Source organism: Aythya ferina (assembly GCF_964211825.1).
Source record: "Aythya ferina genome assembly, chromosome: 2".
NCBI classification, from domain to species: domain Eukaryota; kingdom Metazoa; phylum Chordata; class Aves; order Anseriformes; family Anatidae; genus Aythya; species Aythya ferina.
In genome coordinates this window covers 105,944,692-105,971,919 of record NC_140297.1, presented here as the reverse complement: position 1 = coordinate 105,971,919, position 27,228 = coordinate 105,944,692, and the positions used below count along the sequence as shown (strand labels likewise).

The 27,228-nt window shown below is 39.0% G+C and overlaps 1 protein-coding gene across 3 annotated transcripts in view; it reads right to left on the bottom strand.

The window, feature by feature from the left end:
- SPIRE1 (spire type actin nucleation factor 1) overlaps positions 1 to 27,228 on the bottom strand; it is a 128,327-nt gene that overhangs the window by 12,314 nt on the left and 88,785 nt on the right. For 2 of the 3 annotated variants that reach the window (XM_084511052.1, XM_084511054.1), the window contains exons 5-12: positions 25,168 to 25,251; positions 24,090 to 24,254; positions 18,029 to 18,115; positions 17,517 to 17,646; positions 13,598 to 13,639; positions 6,733 to 6,896; positions 2,403 to 2,493; positions 1,908 to 2,050 (exon numbers count right to left, since the gene is read on the bottom strand). In XM_084511052.1, coding sequence (XP_084367178.1) covers positions 1,908 to 2,050; positions 2,403 to 2,493; positions 6,733 to 6,896; positions 13,598 to 13,639; positions 17,517 to 17,646; positions 18,029 to 18,115; positions 24,090 to 24,254; positions 25,168 to 25,251 — 906 coding nt within the window. The remainder of the gene's footprint in view (positions 1 to 1,907; positions 2,051 to 2,402; positions 2,494 to 6,732; positions 6,897 to 13,597; positions 13,640 to 17,516; positions 17,647 to 18,028; positions 18,116 to 24,089; positions 24,255 to 25,167; positions 25,252 to 27,228) is intronic. The other variant, XM_084511053.1, reaches the window with a different exon arrangement.

The window sequence follows — 27,228 nt, the reverse complement described above, 5'->3', positions numbered from 1 at the left end:
TCTACCAAAACTAAAAACAAAAGTCTTGTGGGAGTTGTCTGTCACACCCTAGAGGGCACTATTGCCAAGTTAAAGAATTCACTCTCCAGGCATCAAATAAAAATAGGTTCTTATTAAAGGAGCGTCATTTCTGTACTGCTTTCCCTTCTTTCTCGCTTCGTAGCCAAAACCCAGCTAGGTGACAGTTCTTCAGAGATCAAAAAAAAATCAAGCAGAAAAGAAACTAGTAAAAATCCTTCCCATCTGTTCCCACATTTGCCTGACTTATCTAAAGTCTTTTCCTCCCTCTTCCTTTAATATTTTTAAGCAGGAGTGGAACAATTGAATTAAATGTTCTTTAGTGGTTTTATTTCAGATATTATCTTTCTAGGCATATGTCAGTAACCATATGCCTAGAAATAGATATATACAAGAAAATACATACGTGGCCAAAAAGCTTCTATTAAGAACTTGTTTCACCTATTTAAACTAACAGCCTCACAAATTAGATTTTTAAGTTGCATGATCCCCCCAAATACATGAGATGAGATCAGTATTACGATGTACCATATTTAGATACCTTAAAAATGTGATGGAGCAGATACCTCACTATAGTAATAGAAGATGCTTTCTTCCCTCCTGCCTTAAAACTGTATATATGTGAATGACTTTGGACCTGCCAGAAAATAAGCCCTGTGCTTCCCCATATAGTGAGTGCAGCAGGCAAGGACAGAGCAAGCTACTTTGTACAACAGCATCTTCAAACATGTGGTGGAGGAACCTTCCAACTTGGTTCTGGTGCAGCATGCTACACTCCGAGTTCATTTCAGCAGAAGTCTACTTGTGTTTAGTGTTTATCAATACGCTACCACTTGAACTTCACCTTGAACAAGAAACTACATTCTTGTGGAAGGATATAATAAAGAAAATCCAGCAGACCTTCTGAAATGAAGAGGAGGAAGCATGTGGTGGGAATATTTGGAGATTATTTTCTTGTTACAGTTTAATTTCTTCAACTAATAAGTTCAGATCCCAGCTACCATTGCTCAGGCCAACAAGAACACTCTTCAAAACCCACTAATACAACTGCTCTAGAAGACAGGGTGAGTGAATATTCCCTTCCTTTCAAAACCAGGATGTGTTTATTGATTTCTCTATTCACCAGCACCTCATGGGGCATACTTCAAAACCCTGCTGGTAGGAAAAGAGACGAAGAACATATCCTGCATGAAATTACAAAGCACTAATCAGTATGTCGGCATAAAAGAACCAGGATTTCATACCCTTTGCTGCTTATACTCTGTTGGAAAACAGCTCTCAATTAAAGCTAATTGATCAAATGCACTGTACTTTCTTTTCAAGTAGTAACACAGTTTTTTTGCCTCAGTGACTTTAACAAAGCAACACAGAGAAACCTTGATTTGGATTACTGAAAGGACTTTCACATGTATAAACATTAACCACACAAGTTCTTAGGACGGGAAGAAAAGAAACCATTCCATTCATTCAGCCATTAACTAAAATACTATCAACAGATTAAAAAAAAAAAAGAAAAAAAGAAAAAAATAACATTAAAAAAAAATAATCCAGAGCTTTGGAGTCATCTCTATTCAGATTGAAAATCAGTAAGGTGAAGTTTGCCTGTGTTGGTAATATTTTGAAATAAAAGCAAGGCACATGGCATTACCCAGAGTCCTAATCAAAGTGCACACATTTTTTGAGGCACCTATACCCGGGATTTTGGATCAAAATGATAGAGAGAGAGAAAGTTCAAATCTTGATTTCAAAACGTCTTTAGTAGCCAAAGTAGTTTCTGAATTCAGGAGTTTTCTTTGAGTCAAGTTCTAATCACACTGAAGCCAAGTTTTAATTTTCATTATACTCTTAGAATGCCTCTTTTTCTCTCTCCTACCACCCACTCCACTTACAAGTGATCTGGAGCTCTGTTTTGAAGGTGGTAGAAACTGTCTCACATTGGTTGGCGTTTCCTTTTCGATGGAGTGTCGTCTCTGAGGCGGCTGCCGTCTCTCTGGCTGTGGCGTAGATGATATGGGCAAGAACTTTGGAGGCGCTGAAGATTCAACCAGTATAAAAAAAATCAGTTCTCTGAAGACAGACTGCTGGATAACATTGCTCAGTACTTGAAACAAACATTGATTTACTGGGATTTCTACTACTGGTGGCTCAAGTTACACATACACAATCAGATCATCTTCAGTACAGTACAGTACTATGGTACAGGCGAATGCCTTGCACTCGGTAATCACATTTGATCGATTCAGCTCGTTCTAGGGTTCATCTTTACAGATTTATTCCATTAATGTTCAATTTAAGCCTCCAATAAAAACTTCAAGCAAAGTTCACGTAACAGAAGGCAACAAAGTGTGTAAAAGCAGTCGCTGAGCTCCCTAATCAAAACTTACTCTTTCTGCTGCTGGTGCCTTCCTGAGAGGGGTCTTCCGCTTGTGAGGGGGAGATGCTGCTGCTACTTGTTGATTTATGCACTGATTCCTCCTGTGTGGAAAGAGAAAAAGAACCAGAATTCCTCAGAAATTGTTTTTTTCTTCTCTTACTGCTTCTTAGCACACAGAAATCTCAAGCTATCAAAGGAATTTTACAATGTTAAATAACTCACAGTCCTGGAAGAAGTCCCGAGCTAAATGTTGACTCTACACAGCACTGCATAACTTTCTAAGCTCCACTTTTTCATAAACTGGAATAAATGGTATGTGATTGGAATTCAGTGTATTTAAGCACTGCATGTAATGTTAGGATCAAAAGGGAGGTGCATGAATCCACTGTAACCTGTCACTATTCCACCAGTAACTGCTGATTGTACTCAAGGCCTTCTAAGGATTTGTTAACTACAGGAGACACATTAAACCAACTTTGTGTCTCACATTAGTAAGGAACCAGCACTCGGATTTCTCTGGTCTTCAAAGGAATGGGAGGTCCTCATACAAGTGACTCAGATAAACAGAAGTGAATCTGATCTCCCCTGCACTGTTCCCTAATTCCTAATCTTGGTGCATTTCTCTCCTTTCTTCTGTATTTAAAAGAACTCTTATTCATTATCTGTTTCATCACAACAGCCAAGAGCAAGTCCTGCACGATGAATGAAAGGCTTCGACTAACATCCTTCAGCTATCTAACACAGCATGCCTCCAAAATTAACAAATCCTTTCACTCCAAACCTCTGTCTTCGGCCACCAGATACTAGGAAGATACAGACCATCACAGGAGCCTCCCAAAGGAACGGAGTTGAAGGGCTGATCGTGAATGCTGTTTAGCTCTAATGTGAATGCTTTTAACTGAGGAGATTCACATCGTTTAAGATGTCAAGATTTACTGATCGAACAAGTGACCTGCTCTAAAATCCAGCACGCGGCTGAGCCTCTCTCTCATGGATTTCTTTAGTTACTCAAACTGCAGGCAGGAAAACCCCCACTCACTGAAAAAGCAGCCTTTAGTAGCAGCAAGTCAGAACAGCAAAGCCGGCAGGGTCACCTCAATGGACACCGTGCACCACAGGACAGGGGCACTTATAAATTCCCACCAGGTGATCTGTACTTTGTGCTTAGCCCAAGGGCACGGATGCTCTGTATGCAAGGATACTGTGATGTATGCTTTTCCAGTGTGCATGCCTCAACACAACAGTCTGCAAAGGGACCCCAACCAGCTCAGCTCCCAGAACAATACATTCACTTTAACATACCCAACGTGCTCCTTCCAAGTGTTTGAGGTAGGAAGACTGTAAGAAATTTTGAATAGCGTATTTAATTACAACAGCTGTTGTGTTTCCAGAAACCAGCAGAATTTAGCTACGGAGCCAGCTCAGAGATATTTGCAGACCTCGGGTTCACACCGCATGGTTGCCCTAAGAGACCACTGCAGAACTTACGGGACAACTGGATGCAACCTTCTCTAGGTGTGGTCCAACAGAGCTCACAAGTCTGAAGTTAAACATGTAAATTTTGTGACGGAGAATAACCCCTGTACAAAGTAAATCATTGAACTATTCACTCTCTAGGAGTCAAATCCATTACTTTTCCATTGCATGAGTAGCTAAAAAGCTCAGATGAAGAACTAAGTGAGCTGTCAATCAAAAACCATAACCACGCTGCTCTGCTGCTTATTTCTATGAATGAAGAGCAGCCAGCACTTCGGAGAGAATGGAAACCAGGAGTACATTGTTTGAGATATTATCCTACCTGGACAACAGGTATTCCAAGTTTGTCGTTTCTAATTATTTCTGCGCACAAACACATGCAAGGGAAGTGCTATTACTGCCCTGCAGTTTCTCAGACATGGAAAGCTTTTTTTTTTTTTTTTTCGAGAATGAAATCTTGTGCAGGAACCAAATCTTGTGCCAAACCTTCCTACAAGCTTCTTCACATCAATACAGTAACTGTTGACTATTACAGCAGGCAATCAGACACTTTACATGTGAGGTTAGATAACCCCAACATCTGGGATTGTACGCTTCTCCACAGAGAACTAAACAATCAGAATAATCCTGCAGTTTCATTAGCAAGATATTTTCCTAACTGTATCAAAAATTACTATTAACTATTACTATTATTATTTATTACTATTATTATTTATTACTATTAATCACACCAGGCAGTATGGCACTCCCTGCTCCCCATCCGAAACCATGATTTTAGTGGCAATGAAGAAAAAAGCAAGGACAGAATGTAGGAACGGTTTGTACAATATTCATTCTTGCCAGCAAGTGGTTATAGGGCTGCATCAGACCTTTTCTTTCACCTCTGGCTGGCAATGCAGAGTGTTGGGGTGTAGTCAGAATCACAATACAGCTGTGAGAACAAAGGGGTTGCAGAGGAAAAAAAATGCATCTGCATCTCAGCCCATTTGGAGGTCCATAGCTCAGCAGTGCAGATATTTGCAGCCTGTAATTAGGGCATAACAGTCATAATTTAACTCCCAGTGAGTAACTCTAAATAGGTTAAGCCCAACTCAAATTGCAGGCAAAGAGGTGCCCGAGTGGCTTAAAGACAAACAGGACAAAACGCTTGCTCTTCTGTGTGTTACCTATAAAGCAAAAATCAGCAAAAAAAAGACATTTTTACAGAGCAAAGGTCACTTTCGTCAAACATTCTATGTCCCATCCCCTTTGTAAGCTTGGAAGATTTCACCCCAAATCCCTCCAGTAAGTTTATTTACACCACTTCAGTACTGTTCCTGAAACCCAACCAGTACTCTGCTGGGCATCTTAATCATCTGACTTGTTTCACCAGCTACTTCTGTTGACTCAAACCAATAAAGCATCTGTTCTCTGTGACAGCTCGATGTAGCTGATTTATTTTTCAATTTATTTTTTGCTGTATGCCCCAAAGCTTATCCCTTATGATTTTGCTTGCCTACACCATATTCCCTAATCAATAACTATAGTCACACATTTTATTCCCCACCCACAAGAATCACGTAACGTTTCCCTTTACAGAATTTTCTATTAGTGATTTCTGCTCTTTTTTCCATGTGAAACATCACGCTGCATTAGCTTCAGGATGCACGGACCTCCAAGCCGAGAAGCTCTGAGTTCAAGATCCAACTCTTTCATTGACGAGTCTTAATATTCCTGCATTCTGCCCAGCTTCATTAATATTAACAAAACCTCATATAGCCTCTATTGTAATTTTAAACACTGCTGAGAGATTTCAGAATGCAAATTGCTTTTGCTTTCAGACTAGATGCACCAAATTATGCACCCATACAAGTCACCCACAGGATAACCCCTAACACAAAGAGGGCCAACTTCCCATGGATGAAGAAAGCGTGCAAGAAGATATATTTATCCCCACATTTATTTCTCTCCAGCCTCCTATCTCTCAGCTTAGTTCCAATTGTAAGCTCCCTGTCAGGAAACCCCACCCTCCTGATTTAACAGAGAGAAAGAATCAGGGAAGACTGCCTTCCCCAGGCTAAAATTAGCCTCTTTATTTAAAACCCTGCCTGAATGTGCTTTCCAGACAGCTTAACTTTTAGAAAGGTTCAAAAGCAGTAATATTACTGGTCCAGAAAGCAAAATTCTTTCTTGAGGATATAATACTGGTGCTTCTCGAGGACTACATATAATGTGGCTTTTAAGCTAGAGAGCTTTTTTAATCCGTTCTCCATTTTATGGTTTTTAAAAATCATTATCTCTCCCTTTGAGAGAGAATGGATTCAACATTCTGTCCCCATCTAAGTGGTATTTATTTGTTTCAATCTGTGAAGCATTTGCTGGGTGTTAGTTCCCAAGCCTACATGACAAACTAACCCACTGAATTTGCACTGAACTGCAACCTCTCCAGCATAGCTGATGCTCTTTATTTAACAGCTGGGACAACGAGGCTGGGCTCACATCTGAGGCCTTCAATGACAGCTCCTGCATGGGTGCCAGAAGGATGGATACAAGCCATTTATTTTCCTGTATCATTCCCAAAAGCGTAATTGCTGCATATGCACTGTGGACAGATAATGGGCATTTACAATAAATAAATAAATAGATAGATAAATAAATAAATAAATAAATATTAGGATTAAAGACAAAATCATTATTTAAGCTTTTTAAAGAATACTCTCATTTCTGAGGTCTGATCTAATATTCTTGAAGTTCTGCAGGCTGGCAAAACAGTCATGGAGAATTCATATGACAATCAACACAGACACTTCTTAGGGGATCAGTTCAGCAAATTAAGGAATTAGACTGAATTCTGGCAAACAAGAAGTTGTGTCCTGATGTTTTACCTCTGAATCTGAGCTGTCAAGTTCAGCCAACGTGGGAGCCTTAAGGAGTCTCTTTCGTTGTACTGTCACTTGTGCGGCCCCCTTCTGCTTTCCTTGTGGTGCCAGGCCACCGTTTGCTACAGAGGCATCCACTGATTTTCTTCCAGCCTCTGGCGCAGATACATCTAGCAAAAGAAACAGAACAGTTGGTGCTTGGACCTCGAGTGCTAAAAAGAAAAATCAACTTTAATTCTGCCTTCTCAGAACTTACTGTCAAGGCAATTCACACAAAAGGGAAAAATACCGTGATAGTTATACGTGTGCAATTATTTTACTCCAGCAATACACTGCTCAGAACTACAGGCAATGGCTTGTGGTACAGAAGCAATATGGAGGAATGAAAGCAGTGGAAAAAGCAGCAGTGCAAAATACTAAAAAACTACCTCAGACTAATCCCAAGCAACTCTAAAAAATACTTCCCATGTTGAAACCAAAAATATTCTTCCTTCAACTTATAGTCTATAATTAACTAAGTATCAGAAGAATGCACAACCGTATCTGGACAAGTGGGTTTCCAGCGAATCTGAAGACAACGCCACACAGAAATTATGAGGTTAAGCATGGAGTAAACCTAGTTATTCCTGCAAGGAGAGAATTACACTTTGTTCTGCAGTATACAGAAATAAATGAGAACGAGCTAAATAACTAGCAGTCATCAAAAATATGCACAGTTCCCTGGTTTGCATGGTCATTTGTTTTAAAAATATGTCTGCAATGCCAAATCTTCATGTAACAGCAGCAACATGAGGATCCTGTTCTGTTTTCATCTACATGAGTTTTACAAGGATGTAACTCCACCAAATAAATTACTCAGGATTTCTGCCAGTGTGCAATGAAGATGCAGCACTTGTAACGTAAGCCCAGGGTAAGCTGGGCTTAGCCTCGCTTAGCTTACACATTCACATAATGACCTAGGCTTTGATATTTTAGGAGGGCTTAGATTTGGTCTGATAATTCAGTTTTATCCCTGTAAACATAGAAAGTGCACTGTTCCAATCTGAAGAAAATTATGTTGGAGGGAGAAGGAAGAGAAGCTTTTAATCTCCCATTTGCATTGTATGCCTAAGCAGCTGGTCTTTCTACAAATGTGTTTTTCTACACATCTAATTATATGACTCCTTCCCCAGTCTTGTAATAACAAAGCACCTCCAGGTATTTCAGGGTTAGTGTAATGAAGGGTCATTATTCCCATTTTTACACACGGTGACGAGAGGCAGGGACGGCCGAATGACTCGTACCTTAGGTTACCAGGAGGACTACGACAGAGCAATGATACAATCCAGGTATCCCCAGTGCCGACAGCACAAGTACTCACACATCATCTGGAGTCACTTGCATCGCTGCCCTGGCTTAAACAGGCACGGTCACTGCTGCCACAACACAATTTGCACTGATAAAAGCTGTTCTTGCACTAGGTAAGTTAAAACTGCACAGTGCAGACAAAGCATCTGTGGCAGCAGTAGGTCACTTTTACAACGTTCTCACCGGAGCAGCTATTTAAAAGGAATAATAGGAAGAATAAGTTAAATGAATATATATGTTAAAGAATTAATTAGGTCATTGTTAAATGCTGAAAACAGAGAGAAAGGACAGGGGACGTATTACAGTTCCTCTCTAAATCATACCTTCAGCTAGGAATGTAAGAAAAGGGGATGATTTGGGCTATTAAAGCCATGGTGGCATTCCAAGCCTATGAATCGTGTACTACAGTGTTATTACTGCCTTCAGGTCCTCCCTACAAAGAATTGCAATCAAAGACTTAGACTCTCTAACCCTTAGTTCCTATCTTCAAAGGCTTTCCTAATGGATGTCCTGACTAGCAGTATGGCTTCTAGGTCATGTTTTTTTTTCCCTGCTAGAGTTTTGCGAGTACAGCATGGGTGTCCTCCACATCAAATGCATTCCTGCCGTAACAATCGCTTCATGCAATCCCAGAAAGCGACAGCAGGAAAACGAAAACCAAACTGCCTCACCTTCCTGCTGCCAATACTGCTCGAGACCTCGTAATTAGCTGGCACGCAGTTGATTGAAGAAGCTCATGGTTTCCCAAATGAGCAAGAGAAAAACCTTTGATTTGCCTTTTGATCGCACAGGGTGGTACCTGGCCAGACCAGCCGAAGCAGCAGCCCCAGAACCAAAGGTGATGTTCCTCCTCTCAAACCTTCCTGGATGGTGACTCCCCGCCCAGTGGTAGGGAGGCTGGAGCATGGACTGGAAATATTGTTGGAGTCACTGGGAGAAAATCGATGGGACAGCCAACAGGATTGCCCTCCTTGCAAAAAACAGTACACACAATAGGTTTGGGGAAAGCAGACAGGAGGGAAAGTCCACCCGACATCCCCTAGCACTAAAGGATGTGATATAAGGAACTGGATATTCAAGGTCCGTGACATAAATTGTTTGCTGTTGTTGTTTTATGTTTGCCTGGTTTGTTTTCCAAGAACATAAGCCCCAGAAATGGGAATTTCCGAACCATTTTAGAGGTACTTTATGTAGCCAATCACCTTCTAGAAAGCCTAAAACTGTTTTAATTTAAGCTTACATATGTACGAGTTGTTTAGAAACACATTGTTTATGACTTCTTGAATAGCCAATGAAGCTTTAGGTTAATCTAGAAGACAATCCACAGTATTTGTTTTGAAGGGCTCTTCAGTAGGGACTAATCATTTATCGTCATTCTTTCCTCTAAAGACAAAAACAGGGAATGTTTTTAGAATTTGCAAACACTAAAGAATACCTCCCTCCCCCAAATAAAACTAAAAACTCATCCATTTATAAAACGTTTTTGGACAACAGTGATTGAGTTCAGTTTATCACTCCTGCAGTTATAGTACTGGATATAAATGGATTATCATAATTTAAGGAAAGGATCATGAAAATTTAGTTTCATCCAGCAGATTTCAACCAAAATAACTTGTTCCAAAATTAAAACCAGAATTTGTTAGCTGGTACACAGCAAAAATAGTATCACTTTGTATAAGCTATTTTCTTGATGTACTCAGGCAGCAGAAACATTACCATGTGGCAAATAATCATATATCACCATAAACAAGATAAAACTAATCAGGATAAACAAGTCAGAAACATTGAGTAGACTGATGCTTATTAAAATGAGTATGACAGAAGAAATTCATTGAAAATTCACTGAAGCAAAAAATAATGTTATTATTATTATTATTATTATTATTTTAAAACAGCCTAGAATTAAGACCTTAATAGATAATCAGACACACTGGGAGAGTGTCATTTCTCCATGTTTTCAGGCAGCGAGTACAATGCAGAGTACCTGCAAATTGGAGTAATGTTTGGTTTCTGCTGAGATTCTTTTAAACTATCATTACAACAGGCAAATGAAAGAGGTCTTGGATTTGATTACTTGAGCTTTGTGTTGGCCTTCCCTAACTAGCCTGAAGAAGGGGGAGAAAAAAACCCCACATAGGATAATAAGAAATTCACCTTGATCTACATGTAAGATTGTTTCTTATGAAACAAAGATTTAAGCAGACCACACATTATATGCAAACTACAGCAGTCACGTAACTAACTATATGTTGTCTGCTCCTAAGCACCTCTCCTTAGCAAATGACGACAACAGAAACCTGAATTTGGTTCTGTACAACAAGCGTACTCCTCAACCTCATCATTTCTACACTGAGTTTGAAAGAAGGCTGAAATGGAAAGAAAGATAAAATGGGTTTGCAAAATTAATACTCGTTTACATTTTGCTAGGTATGATGCCAATATGCTAGGAAATATATAATGGATAATGGTAACAGAGGTATGCTGCTCCTTTTAATGGACTGGGCTGGTGAAGTCAAACATGAGAACTAATAAATCCAAACGGCTGGTCTTTTGGTGGTGCTTGCATCACATTCTTTATTATGTTATCTAAATGAAGAGATTACTGGGACTTGGTGGAGTTCCTTCCTCACACTGGTGAGGCATAGGTTGTGTAAAACCAACAGTAATACACACCATCTCCTGGGGTTGGAAATAACAGGAATAATCCCTGTGAAATTTGGATTTCTTTTTTCTTCTCTCTCTTCTCCCCTGTTCCCTGTTGCTTACATAACAGCTTCAAAGAGGCGTGCACACAGCTTTGAGGTAAGAAGTTGAATGTTACGAGTATGAACAACTGGACTTTTGAGTATATTTAACGCAGTCCATAGAAGTAAGGCTGCTCTTAAGCTATTTTTCTATGAAAGAAAGCAGCCAATGCTTGCCTTAGTCCCTAGTTGATACCAGAGTATGTCTCAGATTATTCTCATTACACATAGCTACTGCTCGCTCCTTTTATTCACCATCAGGAAAATGCTCTTCTCCTCCTCTCCTCGGGATGACAGCAGCAGGGAGATACGTGGCGCTGGGCGGCATGACATTGACATATCAACTACACCGGTGTGGTGCCAGAGAAAGAGGCAAACAGCAAGTGTAACAAAGCCCTGAACCTGTTCTTTAGCACTTAGAGTAAAAAAAAAATCTGATATTCAGCAGGTTTGTGCATTTGTGACAGCAATTCTGTCAAGCAGAGAGCAATGAAAGCAGTGAAAGAGCAAATATGTGGAAAGAGTGATCACAGAATGAAAGCACAGACTACCCCACATCCAAAATAATGAAGAAAAAAAAAAGTAAAAACACACAAAGCAACAACACTCAAAACAACTGCTTATCTGCGTACCACCTACATCCCAACACATCCATTTCATTTGTACCGCTCATCCGGCACCTCACACCCCACTAACTGGAATGTTTTAATCATCCTGAATTAAATTCTAAAGACAATTTATCAGCTCACTCAGTCACGCAATGATACTACTTGCTTAGAGCCACATGACTTGGAAAAATAACACAAAACCAATCACATTTAGCAGATGGATAAAGAAAACAGGAAGAGTTCTTCAGTGGTCAGTAAAAAAGTGCAAATCCAAGTACAGCATAGATTGCTACGAAGGTACTTATTCAAAATAAAAACATCATGGGAACGAATTAATGGGTTATGAAGGGAGCATTTACAAAATATTTTGGGGATTTCGACAAATGAGGATGCCTCGGGATTCTTAGAAAATAAAAGGCAAAAGAAGAAGCAAACAGATGCATGCAGAAAGACAGATCTGAACATTTCCCTTTCACTGGTCACTGGCACATTCAGTTTTATAGCCTTAAAACTGAAGGGTTTTACAATTTTCACGCATATCTGAAAGTAGCAAGTTTTTGAAAACCGAAGTTTGACAGCTTATGATGTTAGCTGACTTCCAGGGGACGCTTCCGCTTTCAGTGGAGTCAAACACGACACCGAGTGCGTGCAGGATTTGGATCCCAGCAGACAGCCGTGGCAGCTGGACCATACAACTTCAGCGTAAGGTTTCACAAAAGGGCTGGAGCTGGATCAACAGCTTGCCACCGCCTCTGACGGGGAGAGCCTGTTCCTTCCTCCCATCCACCCATGCTCATTATCTACCCAGCTCTCCGATCATCTGATCAGATAGTGGGCAGGTTTAAAACCCTAAAATAGCAGAAAACCAACCTCGCAAAAAAAATTCAAGTGTTTGCGCCTGGGTTACGTGAGTTGAACCAGTTTATCTTGTGAATAAATGAATGCAAAGGAGGAGGGGGAAATCACATGTTTGGGGGGGATTTTTGGGAGGGAAAGGAAGGAGCAAGAGCCTGCCCTCCCTCTTCTTGGCAATGGCAAGCTTTTTACTTGGCCATAACATGAAACCACGTTCAGATATAGATCATTTGTGAACCTCATGCCTGTATTACAAAGCTATTGTATTTTATTATATCATGGCAATCAAATAACCTCTATATGGTCTTTCTAGTTCGCAGTGGGCCAGCATTTCAGTCAGACTATGCCTTTTTAAGGGAAAGTGAGGTTAGAGAGTGGATAGAGAAACAGGGCAAGAAAACTCTGCAAAAGTACTGGGTGAGATGTTTCTAGATGCAGCTGGCAGGAGGGAGGGTACAGCTGGTGTTGCTGCTTCACAAAATGAGGGCATGGATTTATTTGGTAACTTTTTTTTTTTTTTTTTTTTTTTTTTAGGACTCACCCTAGGGAAATTAGGTAATAGCCAGCACAAGAGCTCTCCTCAGTGCACAAATCTTTGAGGATAATATAGAATATTTATAGCCTGAATGATGGAGTCTTTGGGCTTGAGCATCCTGTTAGTGCACATTGAAGGACGACCAAATTTACTTTAGGGCTACAAGGATTGTTAGCAGCAAACCTTAGCAACTTACTTTGCTAACCAGGAAAGCTGGAAGCTTTAACCTGTTTTCAGTGAATGTCTTTCACTTTATAACTCACAAAATACTTACTATAAAGACACTCGGTAGAATTGACAGTTCCTTTCTAGATTAGTGCCACAGGTGTATTTTGTTAAATCTAGAAAGGCAGAAGAACTCAAAACTTGGTTTTGGATGCTCAAGAAAAATGAAGTACTGCAGAAAATGGGCTAGTCAAAAAGTGACACCAATGTCAGATTAATAAATAATAAGCAACTCAGACTTGAAGGTGACACTATTTTCTACAATCCTTTTAAGAGTTTGGAATAGCTCCAGGCCACCTTATTACGCTTATTTACTTAAACAGAATTCCAGCACTTTATTTCAGGTGAAACACAGCTGTCTCCTATACCTAAGTATCCTTTTCTCAGAGGGGAAATGCAGATATTAACAAAAGTAATTTGTCTCAAGTTTTATTTTCACTGACCATACGTTGGAAGAATCCCTTCAAGTTTCTTTGTTAAATGGGAATTCAACAAACAGATGGAACAGATTTCACAATAAGCACAATAACCACGTCAGGTGTTGTTGCACCTTTTACCTGACAAGTCAAAACTGTAAGACATGCTAAGAGGCCGCATTGCTGTAAAAAAAGAAACAAACAAACAAAGAAAAAACAACAAAAAGAAAATAATTCAGCTGTTAGAAAAGCAGAGAGGTAATGAAAACAAAAGATTAACTCCACTTGAGGCATTTTGGATTCTGTTGCCTAAATCCAAAATTTGTCAGACATACCATTGCTTTACTGGAGTAAAGCTTGAAGTCTGAAAACTACAGTAGCATAAATGGGACTTGCAAACAGAGCAAGCATAAAGATATTTGTAGAATTATAAAGATATTTGTAGAGTTATAGAACCAGATTTTGGGAAATCAATAAATCAAATACCAAAACAAGAGGCAAGGATCTTAAAACCACAGTATTTTCAAATAAAATGCCATGAAGAAAGAACGGGGAAGGGAAAAAGAGAGAGAGACAAAAAGGACAGAAAGAGAGAGAGATAAAAAAAAGTTGAAAGTACAAAGCCACATTTCACACAAGTTTCAGTGACCTGAAATAAATATTTCTAATTTTTTTAAGCATAATCTCCAATGATTATAATTAAACTAATAAAGAGAGACACTCAAGCTAAGCTTGAGCATTTCTTTCCTTGAACAGGAAAAAAAAAAGGCCTAACAGTATGATTTGTGCTGATTCTTGTTCTTTAAAAACAAAAACCAACAAAACTTAGGTGGATTTAGCCTTTACAATGTATCCTTAATATTATCCTCTCTTTTTAGGGCCACTAGCCATTTTATCCCTCGACAATAAAGTAGTCAGATGCTCTTTATTTCTGGAAAGTTTACATAACCAATAGCTTAGTTCCTTGCCAGCTTAATTAGAACAAAATCACATATGAAAATAAAACCTCTGGACAGAAGAAAATCACATGGCATAGCTGTCGAACATTCCTCCGGGCCTTTGGTCTGCCCATGATCCTAGCTCCAAACGCACACAAACCTCTGCTGTGTTCAACCTACCCACATTTCGAGCTGTGCAGTGTAATTCGGGGAGTAGACACTCGACATATTCTCAGCTGAAACCAAAATTTCGGTATACTAATCCAGATAAGCAGGCAAGGCCCAGCTACAAGAATGTACCAGGACACATCAAAACTGACATCAGCTTACCTGTGATACCTGTGGCTAATAAACAAAGCAGAGTTGGTATGAAAGGGTCCTCTATGTGAAAACAGGTTGAAAAAGCATTGTACTGGGACAACTTTTGCTCATGAGAGCAAGTTTAGGCGGGGAGCACAGTAGGTGGCTGACGCTGAGACAAATTTGGGAGTCAGGGCATTTCTCCTGTAGTTTATTACCTAAACAACATCAGCCACAGACAGCAGAGCAGAACAGTATCTAAACTGCTGTCCAAACTTAACATAAAGGCAGATGCATTTTAAAACATAGGGTTGTTATCACCTAATGCTGCGTCCCAACTGAAGGCTAATAAAACAAGAGCATGAAACAAAGTTTTCTCCAAGCTCCATTAGCTCAACTTGAGTCATAAATCCATACTTTTAATTAAAAGGAGATGTACCTCAAGGCTGTGTTTGCCTTGATAGTTTATTCTGATGATCCACTGAGCTTGTCTGAAAACTGATTCAAATTCTTCAACCCAGTGTCTCCCTCTGTAAGTGCAGCTACCAAGATTTAATTGCCATTTCCAAAGAAGTTTTGGTTTAACAGCAGCCAGCCCTGGGCCAGCCACACAGCCCACCAGCAAGGCTCAGGGGCTGGCACTTTGTTTCCAGCTTCTCCCTTTGCTTGATGGCGACTTGGGATGGAGCAGATCTCACCTGTATTGTGTGGGTTGTGCAAAGCAAGGAGACAAAGCTGGGAAGCCACAGGTCCACTCATATTGCAGAGAATATTCAAATGTAGCTTTGTGTTTTACTGCTAGAAACTGTGCAACACTGAGTAACTCTGGGATGTGTGGAGTGTACCACATACTCCCAGATTTTTCATTCTAAAGCTCCTTTTTTTCTTTTCTTTTTAATAGCAACAAATATTTCTGTCCAGATGGTACAAGTGTCCCATACCGTGCTTCTCCTTAGGTTTGCAATCCTTAAATCTTTTTGCCTTACATTTTGCTACACTAAATTACATTCAGTGGTCACCTAAACTATATGGCAGATCTATCGGTATCATATTAAAGGTCACTAACTCCATCCCCAATTCTGCACAAACACATTGTATTCTAAAAGGAACTTTGGGCAAAAAAATCATTTCAATATGACAAAAACCCAAACCTCATATTTCAACATAAGAAGCAATTATCTTCAAGATCCTTGCTCTTTTTTTTCTTCTGCATGCCAGCAACAAACAAAAATGCATATGATTCCACATTAAAAAAATAAAATCTTCAACACTACAGTTGGGAAGTAAAACTCACATCCTCTTTTACACCTCCAGTAATATAACATTTAATCCAAACATTTCACTGGACTGAAGGGGAATTATCACAGTTCCCAAGTTAAAAAAAAATAAAATATTGTCTTAAAAAAGAGGAAGAATTGGTGGAAGACGGGTAGCCTTTACTGAAAGACATACCCTAAAATCAGTCCAGGAAGTCCTAACCAGTAATACTCCAAAATCGAAGATGGTTTTTAGAAACTGTTTACTAAATGGGTTTGATGTAATTTGTATCAGTTAAAAATTGTAAAAATGTATTACATCAAATTTGCTGCCCCTTACAGGACATGACAGTTTCCAAATGGAGAACGTGTAAAATACCGAAGTTTAATGTTTGAAAGAAAAGCAAAGAATTGTTCCATGTTTCTACAAACTTCCTACATTTGGAAAAATGTCTAGGGCTATTAGAATCATTAGTTGATACAGCAAGCATAAATTGAATCAAAACCAGAAGCTGGAAGGCCCAAAGAAACAATATTCAAAGCACCATGCATTTTAAAATGCACCCAAGCATTCACCAAACTTTACAACGTACTCTATCAAAGAACAATGCAACAGAACAGCTAATGAAACTGTTTTCCTTTAGAGAGAATGAATGGGTTGTCACAATCCACTTGCATCAGTGCCTTTAAGCACATGTGGCAGGCACAAATATTCTGCAAAAGCAACAACAGAGCACACACGTGGATTATTTCATGCTTTTTCAACCATAAGATGCCACTTTTGCTCTTCAAAAATCAAGCTACTTCAGTTTTCCTAATGCAGTTTAAATACCATGCTTTTAAAGTAAAGTATGCCACAATGTAAGGCTGCATTTGTCACGCTTTTGTCAATGTCAGAACCATTGCACTAAGGCGAATTGGTGATCATTGCAAAGTGTAATATTGGTATAATTTCATAGTGGGTTGTTGAATGTACACTGCAGAAACTAACAGATTTGCAGCAAAGGTCTAAATTATTTGATCAACTGAAAACATATACAAGCACATGCTCCATAACTTATAACATAAAGCAAAGATTTATATTCAATATAGAAGCAATACTTTCAGCAAACAAAATCAAAGCAGATTTTCATATAAAATAATAAAATAATTGATGATGCTAGCAACAGGAAATGAAGAGAAAAAAAATAAGAACAGACATGTAAAGAATACTTGCAGATATGTAAGGGATATTGCACTGGAGAGAACTAATATCCATTCCAGTCTGAGCAAATCTAACATTAACTGTCACATCTAACGAGCAATATAATGTCATTAAATTTATCTAATGCTTACATTAAAAGCAAGATGGGATCAAGTTGAATCATACAGTACCTTATTTTGAAAATAACTTAGCACGAAGACTACAAGCCCTAGCAAAGCCATTAGGTTTATGCTCTCTTCATCTGAACGGGTAAAAATAATTTTTATCTTCAGTGACATCTGCATAGATATTGCTAATATTGCTGCTCCCTATGTGGGAATTTTTCTGTGGATGCTGCTGGTAAAAACTTGGAATGGACTTACCCAGCCTGCTACGCCTGATCTCATCAGGTGAGACTGGACGCAACTTCCTCTCTGCCTTGATTTCCTCCAATATCCTCTCATGAAGGCTGCGTGGCCGTGGTGGGGTTGGTTTCAGTTTTCTTGCAGAGGCCTTGGTATATACAGATAATTAGATTTACATAAAACAGTTTTCCCTTGAAAGCAGATGTCACACTGGGGGGAGGGGGGAACAACACAATAAAATGTGGCATGTTGTGATAGGATTTTATGTGCACTCATTTGTAAAACTCACAGAAAACAGAAGGAGAAATGCATTTTTCCATGACTCAGAGATAAAGGGCTGCTGGTAAGAACAGCTATTGGCAACTGCAAGGCATCACACATTGTTCTTCAAGAGACCACATTCTATATACATAAATCAATATTTCTGAAAGACCGTGTCAGAAAATGTAATACTTAACACGTTCCCTGAACACAGACATTTTTTAAAACGACACATTTTCGTTAGGAAAGAAGTACACTGGATTACATACAGGATTTAATGGAGGTCGTGATCGGATGAAATCCAGGATTATTTCATGGGCACTCTTTTTTAATCGAGGTGGAATGTCACCATTGACCTGAAAAGGAGAAAGGGAAACACACATGTCTTGCATCGATACTCATGCAGATGACAAAAAGAAAATCTGCAACATCCCTGGCAGAGCCTGCAGAGTTCTGACACCTGCACTTGATGCAAAATCCCAACAGTCCTGAACAGAACAACGATCTGTATGCACAGCACAGGCAAGCAAAGACTTAAGGGAAAGCTTTTCAGCTTTGCAGATAGCTCCAGAATAACCACGGTTCCAGCAGCATCAATCAGCAGTACTTAGGATTTTGAAATGATGGAATTAAGTCTCAAGGCTGCAACCATGTGTATGGGAGAATGCAGACAAAGCTCGTATCTCGTTTGGAGGAAAAGGTGCCAGGACCATTTCTTCAGGAACATCTATTTGAACCATGGCTCTCTGCCAACCATTACACAGTTTGTAACAGCCTGCTCTTAGGTTTTGAGCCCAGTTTTCTGATCTGCTTAACATCTCTCAAACTCTGATATGAAAGAAAACACTGCACCAGGACCATCACCAACGATTTGCTCCCCTTGTTTTTTGTCAGAGGTTGGACAAGATGATCTTGGAGGTCTCTTCCAACCTAGATGATTCTGTGATTTTGTAACCTGTGTCTGCTGTTCTGGCCATGAAGAGGTGCCCTGGTGTAGAAATCCCAGCAGAAGGAGAGAAAACCCCTGGGCATGGTTTTATAGACACCTCTTCACCTGCACTTCAGTAAGTTACTCAAGAGTAAAGCAGAATTAGCCAATATGTCCAGAAAGTCAAGTTGCTAGAATGCCATGGCATGACACTGAGAGTACAGGGAGGGACCAGAAGAGGGGCTGGGTGGGAGTTGTTCTTGTTTGCTTGCTTTTATCTGAAGAGACAGACATTTCTTCCTCAGGTTTCTCGTTCTGAAGGTAAGACCATACACAGCACATCACAGGAAACAGCCAACAATTCACTACATGCACAGAATATAAACAGGGCGACGGGAGCTTTCCCATCATCTGAAGAATTTATGAATTGTAAGCTGGGAATAATTGTAGGGATTTGCTTAAGAAATCCATCTGTTGGGTTCAGCCTGTGTGGCACAGTGCCCAAGCACACTGTCAGAGAGCATCCTATGCCATACATCTTTCTGGCACCTTCTCTTACCACACAGTACCCGGCTATCAGCCCCGTCCTCCAATTTGAAAGAAATTTTACATCCCCACGTGGTCACCGGAGCATGAACCCTCACTGAACTTCACTAATACCATGCAGCACCCACATAAGCTCTGCTGACCTGGGACGTGCCCTGTTTCTGGGCTGAGGCAGGGCGACAGCCTCCCATCGAAGGCTCATCCCTTCCCTGAAATGGGATCAGATGCCGAGTGCCTTCAGGGGAACGTATCATTGCTTCCTTTGGGACTCTTTCTGGAGGTATCCTACCTACATGGTCTAATTTCCATTTGTTCCCCCCCCCATTAGCTTCCTCAGAGGGAACTTGATGCAGTGTGGCACAGAATACCAAGCTGCTACACCACGTGGCGTGACATCTTCCTAGAAACAGTATGGAAAAATTAAAAGGGGAAAGATTTATATTAAATGGTGATTTGGCATTTTATGATAAGCGGGAAATTATTTTAAGTGATGTGATTGATTTCTCCTGTTTAAAGACTGAGCAGTTCTTCAAGGCCAGCGTGGTTTGCAGGGTCCTTAATGAAATGGTGAGTCTCTCATCCCCAGGTTACTGCTCATCAGATGTCAAGGCTGATAGCTTAAGTTGTGAGCTATTAGCATCAGAACAGCCATTTTGTACGCTGATAATCTCAATTCCAGCCTTGGGGAGCAGCTCTCTGCACCACGCTAGGAAATAAATAATACATGGCTCTGAGCCTTTCACCTCAGGGCACTCTCTGCGCTGACTTAATGCCACCAGAGTGTAATTAGTATCACTATTTCCATTTGATTGGAAAAGGGGAAAAGTAAGGTTTGCTTAAGTGATTTTCCACAGGATGCTGAGGAAGCTGGTGGCAAAGCAAGTGGATGTTTATCAGTTGCTTCAGCCAAGAAGCCAGGATCGGGAGCGCCAGCAGAAGCTCCCTTCTCTTACTCGGCTCCCAAACAAGATGTTGACAGGAAAGACACTGAAGGGAAGCTTTTATCTTCTCCATCCACGCTAGATCTATTTCTTCACTCAAACTGACTCTCCCTGTAATGAGCAATTTAACATGCATCTTTTAATTAATTAATTAAAATTCATGGCTCAATTAGAGTCTAAATCAGAGCTGCACTGCACAGATGCAGCCGCGGCACATGCAGAATACAAGCAAAATGTTCTTGGTGCTCACATACCACACTGCCTGAACTGCAAACCAGTACCTGAATAAATACCTCAAAACACTGTAATGCTGTCCTAAATCTTCACGTGTATAAAATGGCTTTTGTACAGCCGTATGCATTAAAACTGGTCAGGTGGGAAAAGCATAATCAATGATTACAAAAATCAACCAGAAATTTAGAGATCTGAACAGCTACAGCACAGAGAAATTACCACATAATCCTTGCTTCCATCAAATTGTAACATATAAATAGAGACTTGCAGTTAAAATAATAACTTTGAATGGTACTTGGTGACCTGTGCACGACTCACAAGAGCTATGTCACTTATCACTGACATTCAACTATCTCAGCCATTTATTTTTCACACTATAAAAGGTGACAGTATTAAGTAGAAGAGCCCTATCTCTTAGTAACAGATAAAATGAAACTGGTGGTTCTGTGCCATCCAGAAATTTTCACTTAAGATGAAATTGCGAAGGCTGACATCATCAGAGGGAATGTGCTACATCATTCCCAAAACAGCCCACAATACAGTCCGGCTGTGAATTCAAGCACTGTAAGTAGATATATATGCATTTGTCAAATTTCATTGTGCAGACTGTGTAGTGCATTAGTTGTCACTTTGTTGTTACACGGTGCATATCAATTTTCTGATTTAGCTCCATGCAGAAAGGTCAAGCAGCAGTGTCTGTTCTTTGATACTGCACATTGTAAACCACTGTATTCGTGCTGCTGCACCTGCATGTCTATTACAGATACAAGTTTATGATCCCATATAATAATCGTGGTACTCACACAGAGCCAATACTTCCCTGGGTAGCCCTAAAGCATGATCAAGAACTGTAAAGCTCGCTGCTATACCTAGGATTTCTGGGAGTGTTTTGTAGGAGAAGAAAAAAAAAGCCATTAAAGCTGCTAAAGCAAACATGCCAGGATTACAAAATGCCAGGATGAAAGTCATCTTGTTCCCATGACAACCACGGAAACAAAGACTCCTGCATCAGGGGGACGGAGAGATGACAAATTTGAAATTATTTTCGTATTGACTAAAATAGAAATGCAGAGGTCACTGAAACTAGTGAAACCAGTTTTTTGCAAAAAGCCCAGAATGTGACATTTTACATCAAGACATTTTGAAGGATTGCCCTATGACAGAAGACTTGTGAGAACAGACAGCTCCCATTATTGGGATCTGTTAACACTGCTGACAGTCTAAACCACCAAAATAGTTCCTAGGTGATGCACCTAACAGGAACATCTGTTCCTTTCCTAATTTTTACTAGGAATACCGAGCAGTCAGGGACAGATCGAGATACTCTTTTAAACACAGCATTACATTCGTAAAAAGAAGAGCAAAGCCTTTATCTAACATTTTATTTACTTGAAAACGATCCACCTCCTGTTATCTTCAGTGGCATGCATTTTCACAAGCCGTCAATTCTAAAAATACCACCCATAACTTTAAAGCAACAAAATGTTTTTAATAAAGATTTTGCCAAACATCTGCTTTGGCTGATAGAAAGAAACATAATCCATCTTTCCCAGGCTGCTTTAAAATTCAGATTTAGGACTCTTGTCATTTCCTCCTCTTCTCAAGAAGCATGACAGTTCTCTCTGACAGGAATATATATAATTAGCTCTGACCCATAAAAGTCAGCTAAACGATGCTGTATTTATGACATCTAACCAAACTTGTAATTCTGTATGAATCCTCCAGGCTCCACACATTTCATATCAAACCGGGGCATGTTTGGCACATTCTTCAGGCAGACCCTGCAGCAGAATCCAAATTACTGGATGGAAGGTTTATTATAAGGAAAAAAAAAAGTTAGTTTTCTAACACACAGTCACCAGCAGCTGTCAGATAAGGCCAACAATTGCATCAGAGACAGCACTACAGGTCCTGTACCTACAGCTGATCATAATCCCAATTCACGTTTATGCCCAGAGGTCATTTTGGACAATCAACCTAGTAGACAAGATAGCAGGACAAAAATAGATGTTTTCAGGGATTTTGCATATGGCAAGAGTCTGGATGAAGAGGAGAGCAGCTGTGCCTCCAAGACCTACAACATAATGAAGAAAATCTCTTCAGAAGAGGCAGGAGCTCGCTCAACAGAAGATGAATTAAAGCCCAGCTTGCCAAAAGCAAAATCAGATCACCCAAGGGTACCTATTCAGATGAAGCTACTATCCTGATTGCATACAGTAAGCAAGGTCCTGAGGTGACTTTTGCAGTGGATAATAGGGTCAGTTAGCTTGGTTTTCTGAACTGTGAGCATAAAGATAGATAGATACCATTCCTGGGTATGTATTTCCCCTATTAATATTTAAGCAACAGAAAGCTGCTGCAGAAAATGAAAATAGTCTGATAGTCTGAATCCACACCTTGGTTAGGAAAATACGTTCACTTCTTTTACAAAAGGCCTTTATATTTGGAACAGGACTCATGTATTTGTTCTCCATGGAGTAATTTCAAAATTTTCCTCCTCTATTCTTTTCTTTAATGATCTCAAATACATGATTTCTGTCTCTCTCCTCTCTGAATTTTTCTGGTGGAGTCCTGGCCTTTTTACTAGCACAGGTTTTGTGATTTTTTTTCAGGAACACAAATGTAGTTGAATACAAGATATTCTAACAAGATGTTTCCATTGTAACTAATATTCCATTGTAACTAATAACAGGCAAACATAAATAAATGTCAGATATAAATGCTGACAATGACCAAATACATCCAAACACATGCCTCTGACAAAGGGGTTTAAAATGTTTTACTAAGGATAAGGATCCTTTTAGATCAGTTGCTGCCTTATCAGGAAGAACATCTTTATGATGAACACAGTATAAACTAAAAGGAATAAAAGAACAAGGAGACGCCAGTAAATATCAAATGGGCTCTGATAAAAAGAGTGCCTCAGGTCAATCTTACATGCACTTTCATGAGTATCTACGAGGAGACTCATCAACACTCTCCAGCTTGCTTTTGCTTCTTTTTTTTTAATTTTCCACTTGAAAGTAGCAATATGATATGCTGAAAACAACTGAGCTCAGTTTCTACAAATCGAAGGTTTAAAATGTTTTACCCTATGTGTTCCTTGTCAATTCCTAGCAGATCATGGTACTACAAGTTTTCAAACACTGTAGGTTTTCATTTCCTGTCACAGTTCATATAACAACTGGCACTTTATAGTGGCACTTTATAGTCTGGAATGCCACATTTATTCCAAAAATTATGCCGTATTTCAACATAAATGTTCTCCCCAGTAAAAGCCTAACACCATCTCTCAGTAGAAAATATGACAGGACTGTTAAAATGACACTTAAGGTTATCATAAACCAACAGAAATAATTTCTTCAAGCATATGATATGTAGGAATTTCTTTCAAAATTTTAATCTTTTCCTGCCACATGGAAAACAAAATACTCAATATTTGTTGGCTTCACATTTTTCCTCTCAAAATACTACATAGATTTAAGATGCCATATAAAACCCATGAACATTAGTAATATCTACTTGACATCATAATTTCAAGGTTCTCAGGAAAAAAAAAGAAAATAAAAAAAAAATGAAGGAATGAAAAAATATAAAAAGAAACAGTAAACAAAGGAAAAGGAAAAAAAATAAAGAGAATTATTTCAGATTTGACTAATTCTAGTAATTCTCTTGACTTACCATGACCTTTCTTAAGGTATAGCGTTTGGATCTAATATCATCCATCAGCATTTCATAGGGTGTGAGCTGATATTCTATGGGGAGTGGGTTGTACTGACGCTCTTGAACCTTCTTAAGTTTGACACCATTCCGTAAATCTCGCATCACTTGTACCCAAAAACGAGCCTGAAGAGAAAGGAGAGCAAAATTTTATTTAGTACCTTACCCTTGCATACCAACTGAGATTAAACTAAAGTTGCTCACTCCCCTTTCAGGACACCACCAAATATATACAGCTTTATCATTTTATTTTTAACACATCAACCAAATCCATTTTGTCCATGGTGACTTTAGGTAAGCCTATTTTTAACCCTGAATGTAACAGGACTCATGTATTTGTTCTCCGTGTTGTAGTTCCAAATTCAACAAGGCCAAGCGCAAGGTCCTGCATCTGGGCCAGGACAATTCTAAACACAAATACAGGTCTAGCAATACCCTCTTCATACTCAACTTTCCTTTGTTTTGCCTACCACATACTAACATTTCCCTCTTATTACTGGGGAGTGGGTAGAGAGGAGTAAGAACAGGTAGTAGACAGAAGATCAGGAAAATGAAATTAAGAACTTTTAAGAATGTCTTAATGTTCCTCTACATACTGGCTAAAAAAGTACATGGAAAACAAGACAAGCTACTGACTGTTCTCTGCAGCATTTTTTCTTTCATCACTAAAGAAACTCAGCTGGTGGCTCTGCCTACTTCCTGGCTGCCTCTCTGAAGGGCAGTTAGCATGATCCCTGTCTAAATGTCCATCCTTTTAAATTGCAAAAGCTTCTACATGAAAGATGAGTCTAAAGAAATAGTGTGATGCTTGGATACTTACATTATTTCATCTATCTGTGAAGGAAGGCTGAAATTCCATTTGGTACTAGCTTGTCATAATTTAGTACTAGTTCATATGTTAAAAAAAGAAACAACAAAAAACACAAAAACAACCAACAGACACCAATTTTAACATAAACCAAACAACTTTAGGTAACCATTATAAAGAAATATAAATTGCTAATAATGGTGCTGAATCATTATTCAATTGTTGTCTTACCCAGTCAGCATTCTTTAAGTCATCAAGATCTGTACTGGATTCATCACTTGCCTCTTTGTCCATTTCTTGAATCTTTTTCAGATTCTGTAATTGAAAAGAAAATTAGTCAATGAACTGAATGGTGGCATTACTTTACAGTAAAGCAGAAGCATCTTTTGAATGATGTTGTTTGGGTATTCTGCTGAGTATTTTATAACTTGAATAGTAATACTGCAAAAATAATTTGAAATACTATTTGAATATTTCTCTTAATTGAAAAATGGACCTTCATTGCTGCAAAAAGTCTTAATTTCTAAGTATAAGGATACTTCAGATAACAGCATAACAGAAAAAACTATACACAGAAATTGTAATATGCCTACAGTTGAGCTACCATCTGAAAAAAAAAAAGTAGCAAGCTTGTTAAACTCCATCACAGAAAAGGTTACTGGATTAGCAATAATCCATTCATAGCAAAATTACTGCTACTTGCCAAATGCAAGACAGCTTGCTTTTGTTTAAGGAGGAATTCCCAGAAAGTCAGTTGCAAGGTGAAATCAACTATGAGAAATCCTTCAAACAGAATAGTGACAGACTTGCATTTATATTGACATTACGCAGCCTGTATAACATAGTTTTATGGTTTTATTACTCAGATCCCAAAATCTGTAAGTAAGGAAGAGAAACTGATCTGTCAGGAGTAAACTCTTATTTATAAACAATATTAGATGATGCAAATATGGAAAAGATTGTTTACAAAGGGGGAAAACAAAGCTTTCATACTAATAAGAAGATGAAAAATGACCAAAATTACAGTCAACTAAAGAACAGGCAAGCTTGCACACACACAAATGCAGGCAAAAGATTAAATGGTTTGAGTGGCTTTGGAGAAATTACCTTAGACACAAAGAATTGCATATCCAAACGCTACTTTTACTTCTGTATTGAAATGTTCTGGGATCAGCAGTACCAATGCATTCTCTATACTCCATTCCACTTTTACAGAGGGTTTTCCGGGATATCTTTACCAATGTTTAATTTGATCTGTTTTCTTGTTATTTATTTATGTATTAAAAAGGGTAGTTAAATCTGCTAACGACTTCATTATTTTATGAAACTAAACCCACAGGCCAGAGGTCTGACAGAGTTTTATGTATTAATGTATTAAAAATATTTGTCTCACTTTTGATCACTCAAGCTCTTTCTTTAATGGAACTGAACGAGTCTCAAACCTTGGAGCTTCCCAGAAAGCTTAAAAATAAGCATATTTGGTAAAACATTTTTTTCCTACAAGTAGTTCCTAAACTGTAACCATTTCAAGGGAAGAAATGCAAGCACTGGAAAAGTGCTTAACTCGCACACATGAAGGAGTGTATCTACCACATGTGCTAACAGAGACAGCACATGTGAGTCAGCCACTATGGAAGTTTTGGAAAAACAGCAGATGGATAATTTATTATCTTATTTAAGCAAGTAACATATTTGCTTTCACATCAGTGAAGAAATATTACCACTGCCCTATTAAAAAAAATACATAATTTAGAGGAAGACTCTTAAAAAGTCATAAATCACCTATGCTGCAGAAGCACATTTATCATTGCACAATGAGGGCACATTTTGGCACAACTCACAGTATTGCCGCAGGATGCCCAACTGGGAAAGAATGGTTGTATGGAAACTTGGGCTGGTCCTGCTGCTGTGGGAGTCTAACTCTAGCAAGCCATAATCTTTTTCCAAGGGGAAAAACAAAAACCAAAAAACCAAGTAACATGAAGGTCTCATTTATGCCTATTTTGCCACCCTGGGTTTCTTCTTTTCTGTATCATTTTCGAAGTTGCAGTAGCCATTTCTATGATGGTATATGTGAACTGTGAACTACTTGCTTTTGTGTGAACATCTAACCCTTACTAATAAATTGCAAAATACACAATCGTTCTGATACTTTCTCCTTTTTCTCTTCTTAATCAAAAAATGATCTGTAGTAAATTAGCTCACAACTGTCAGAGTTGCTCCTCCTTTCCATACTGGGAGGTATGTATCAATTAAAAAAAAAAAATAATAACATGTTCCAGCTGCTTAACC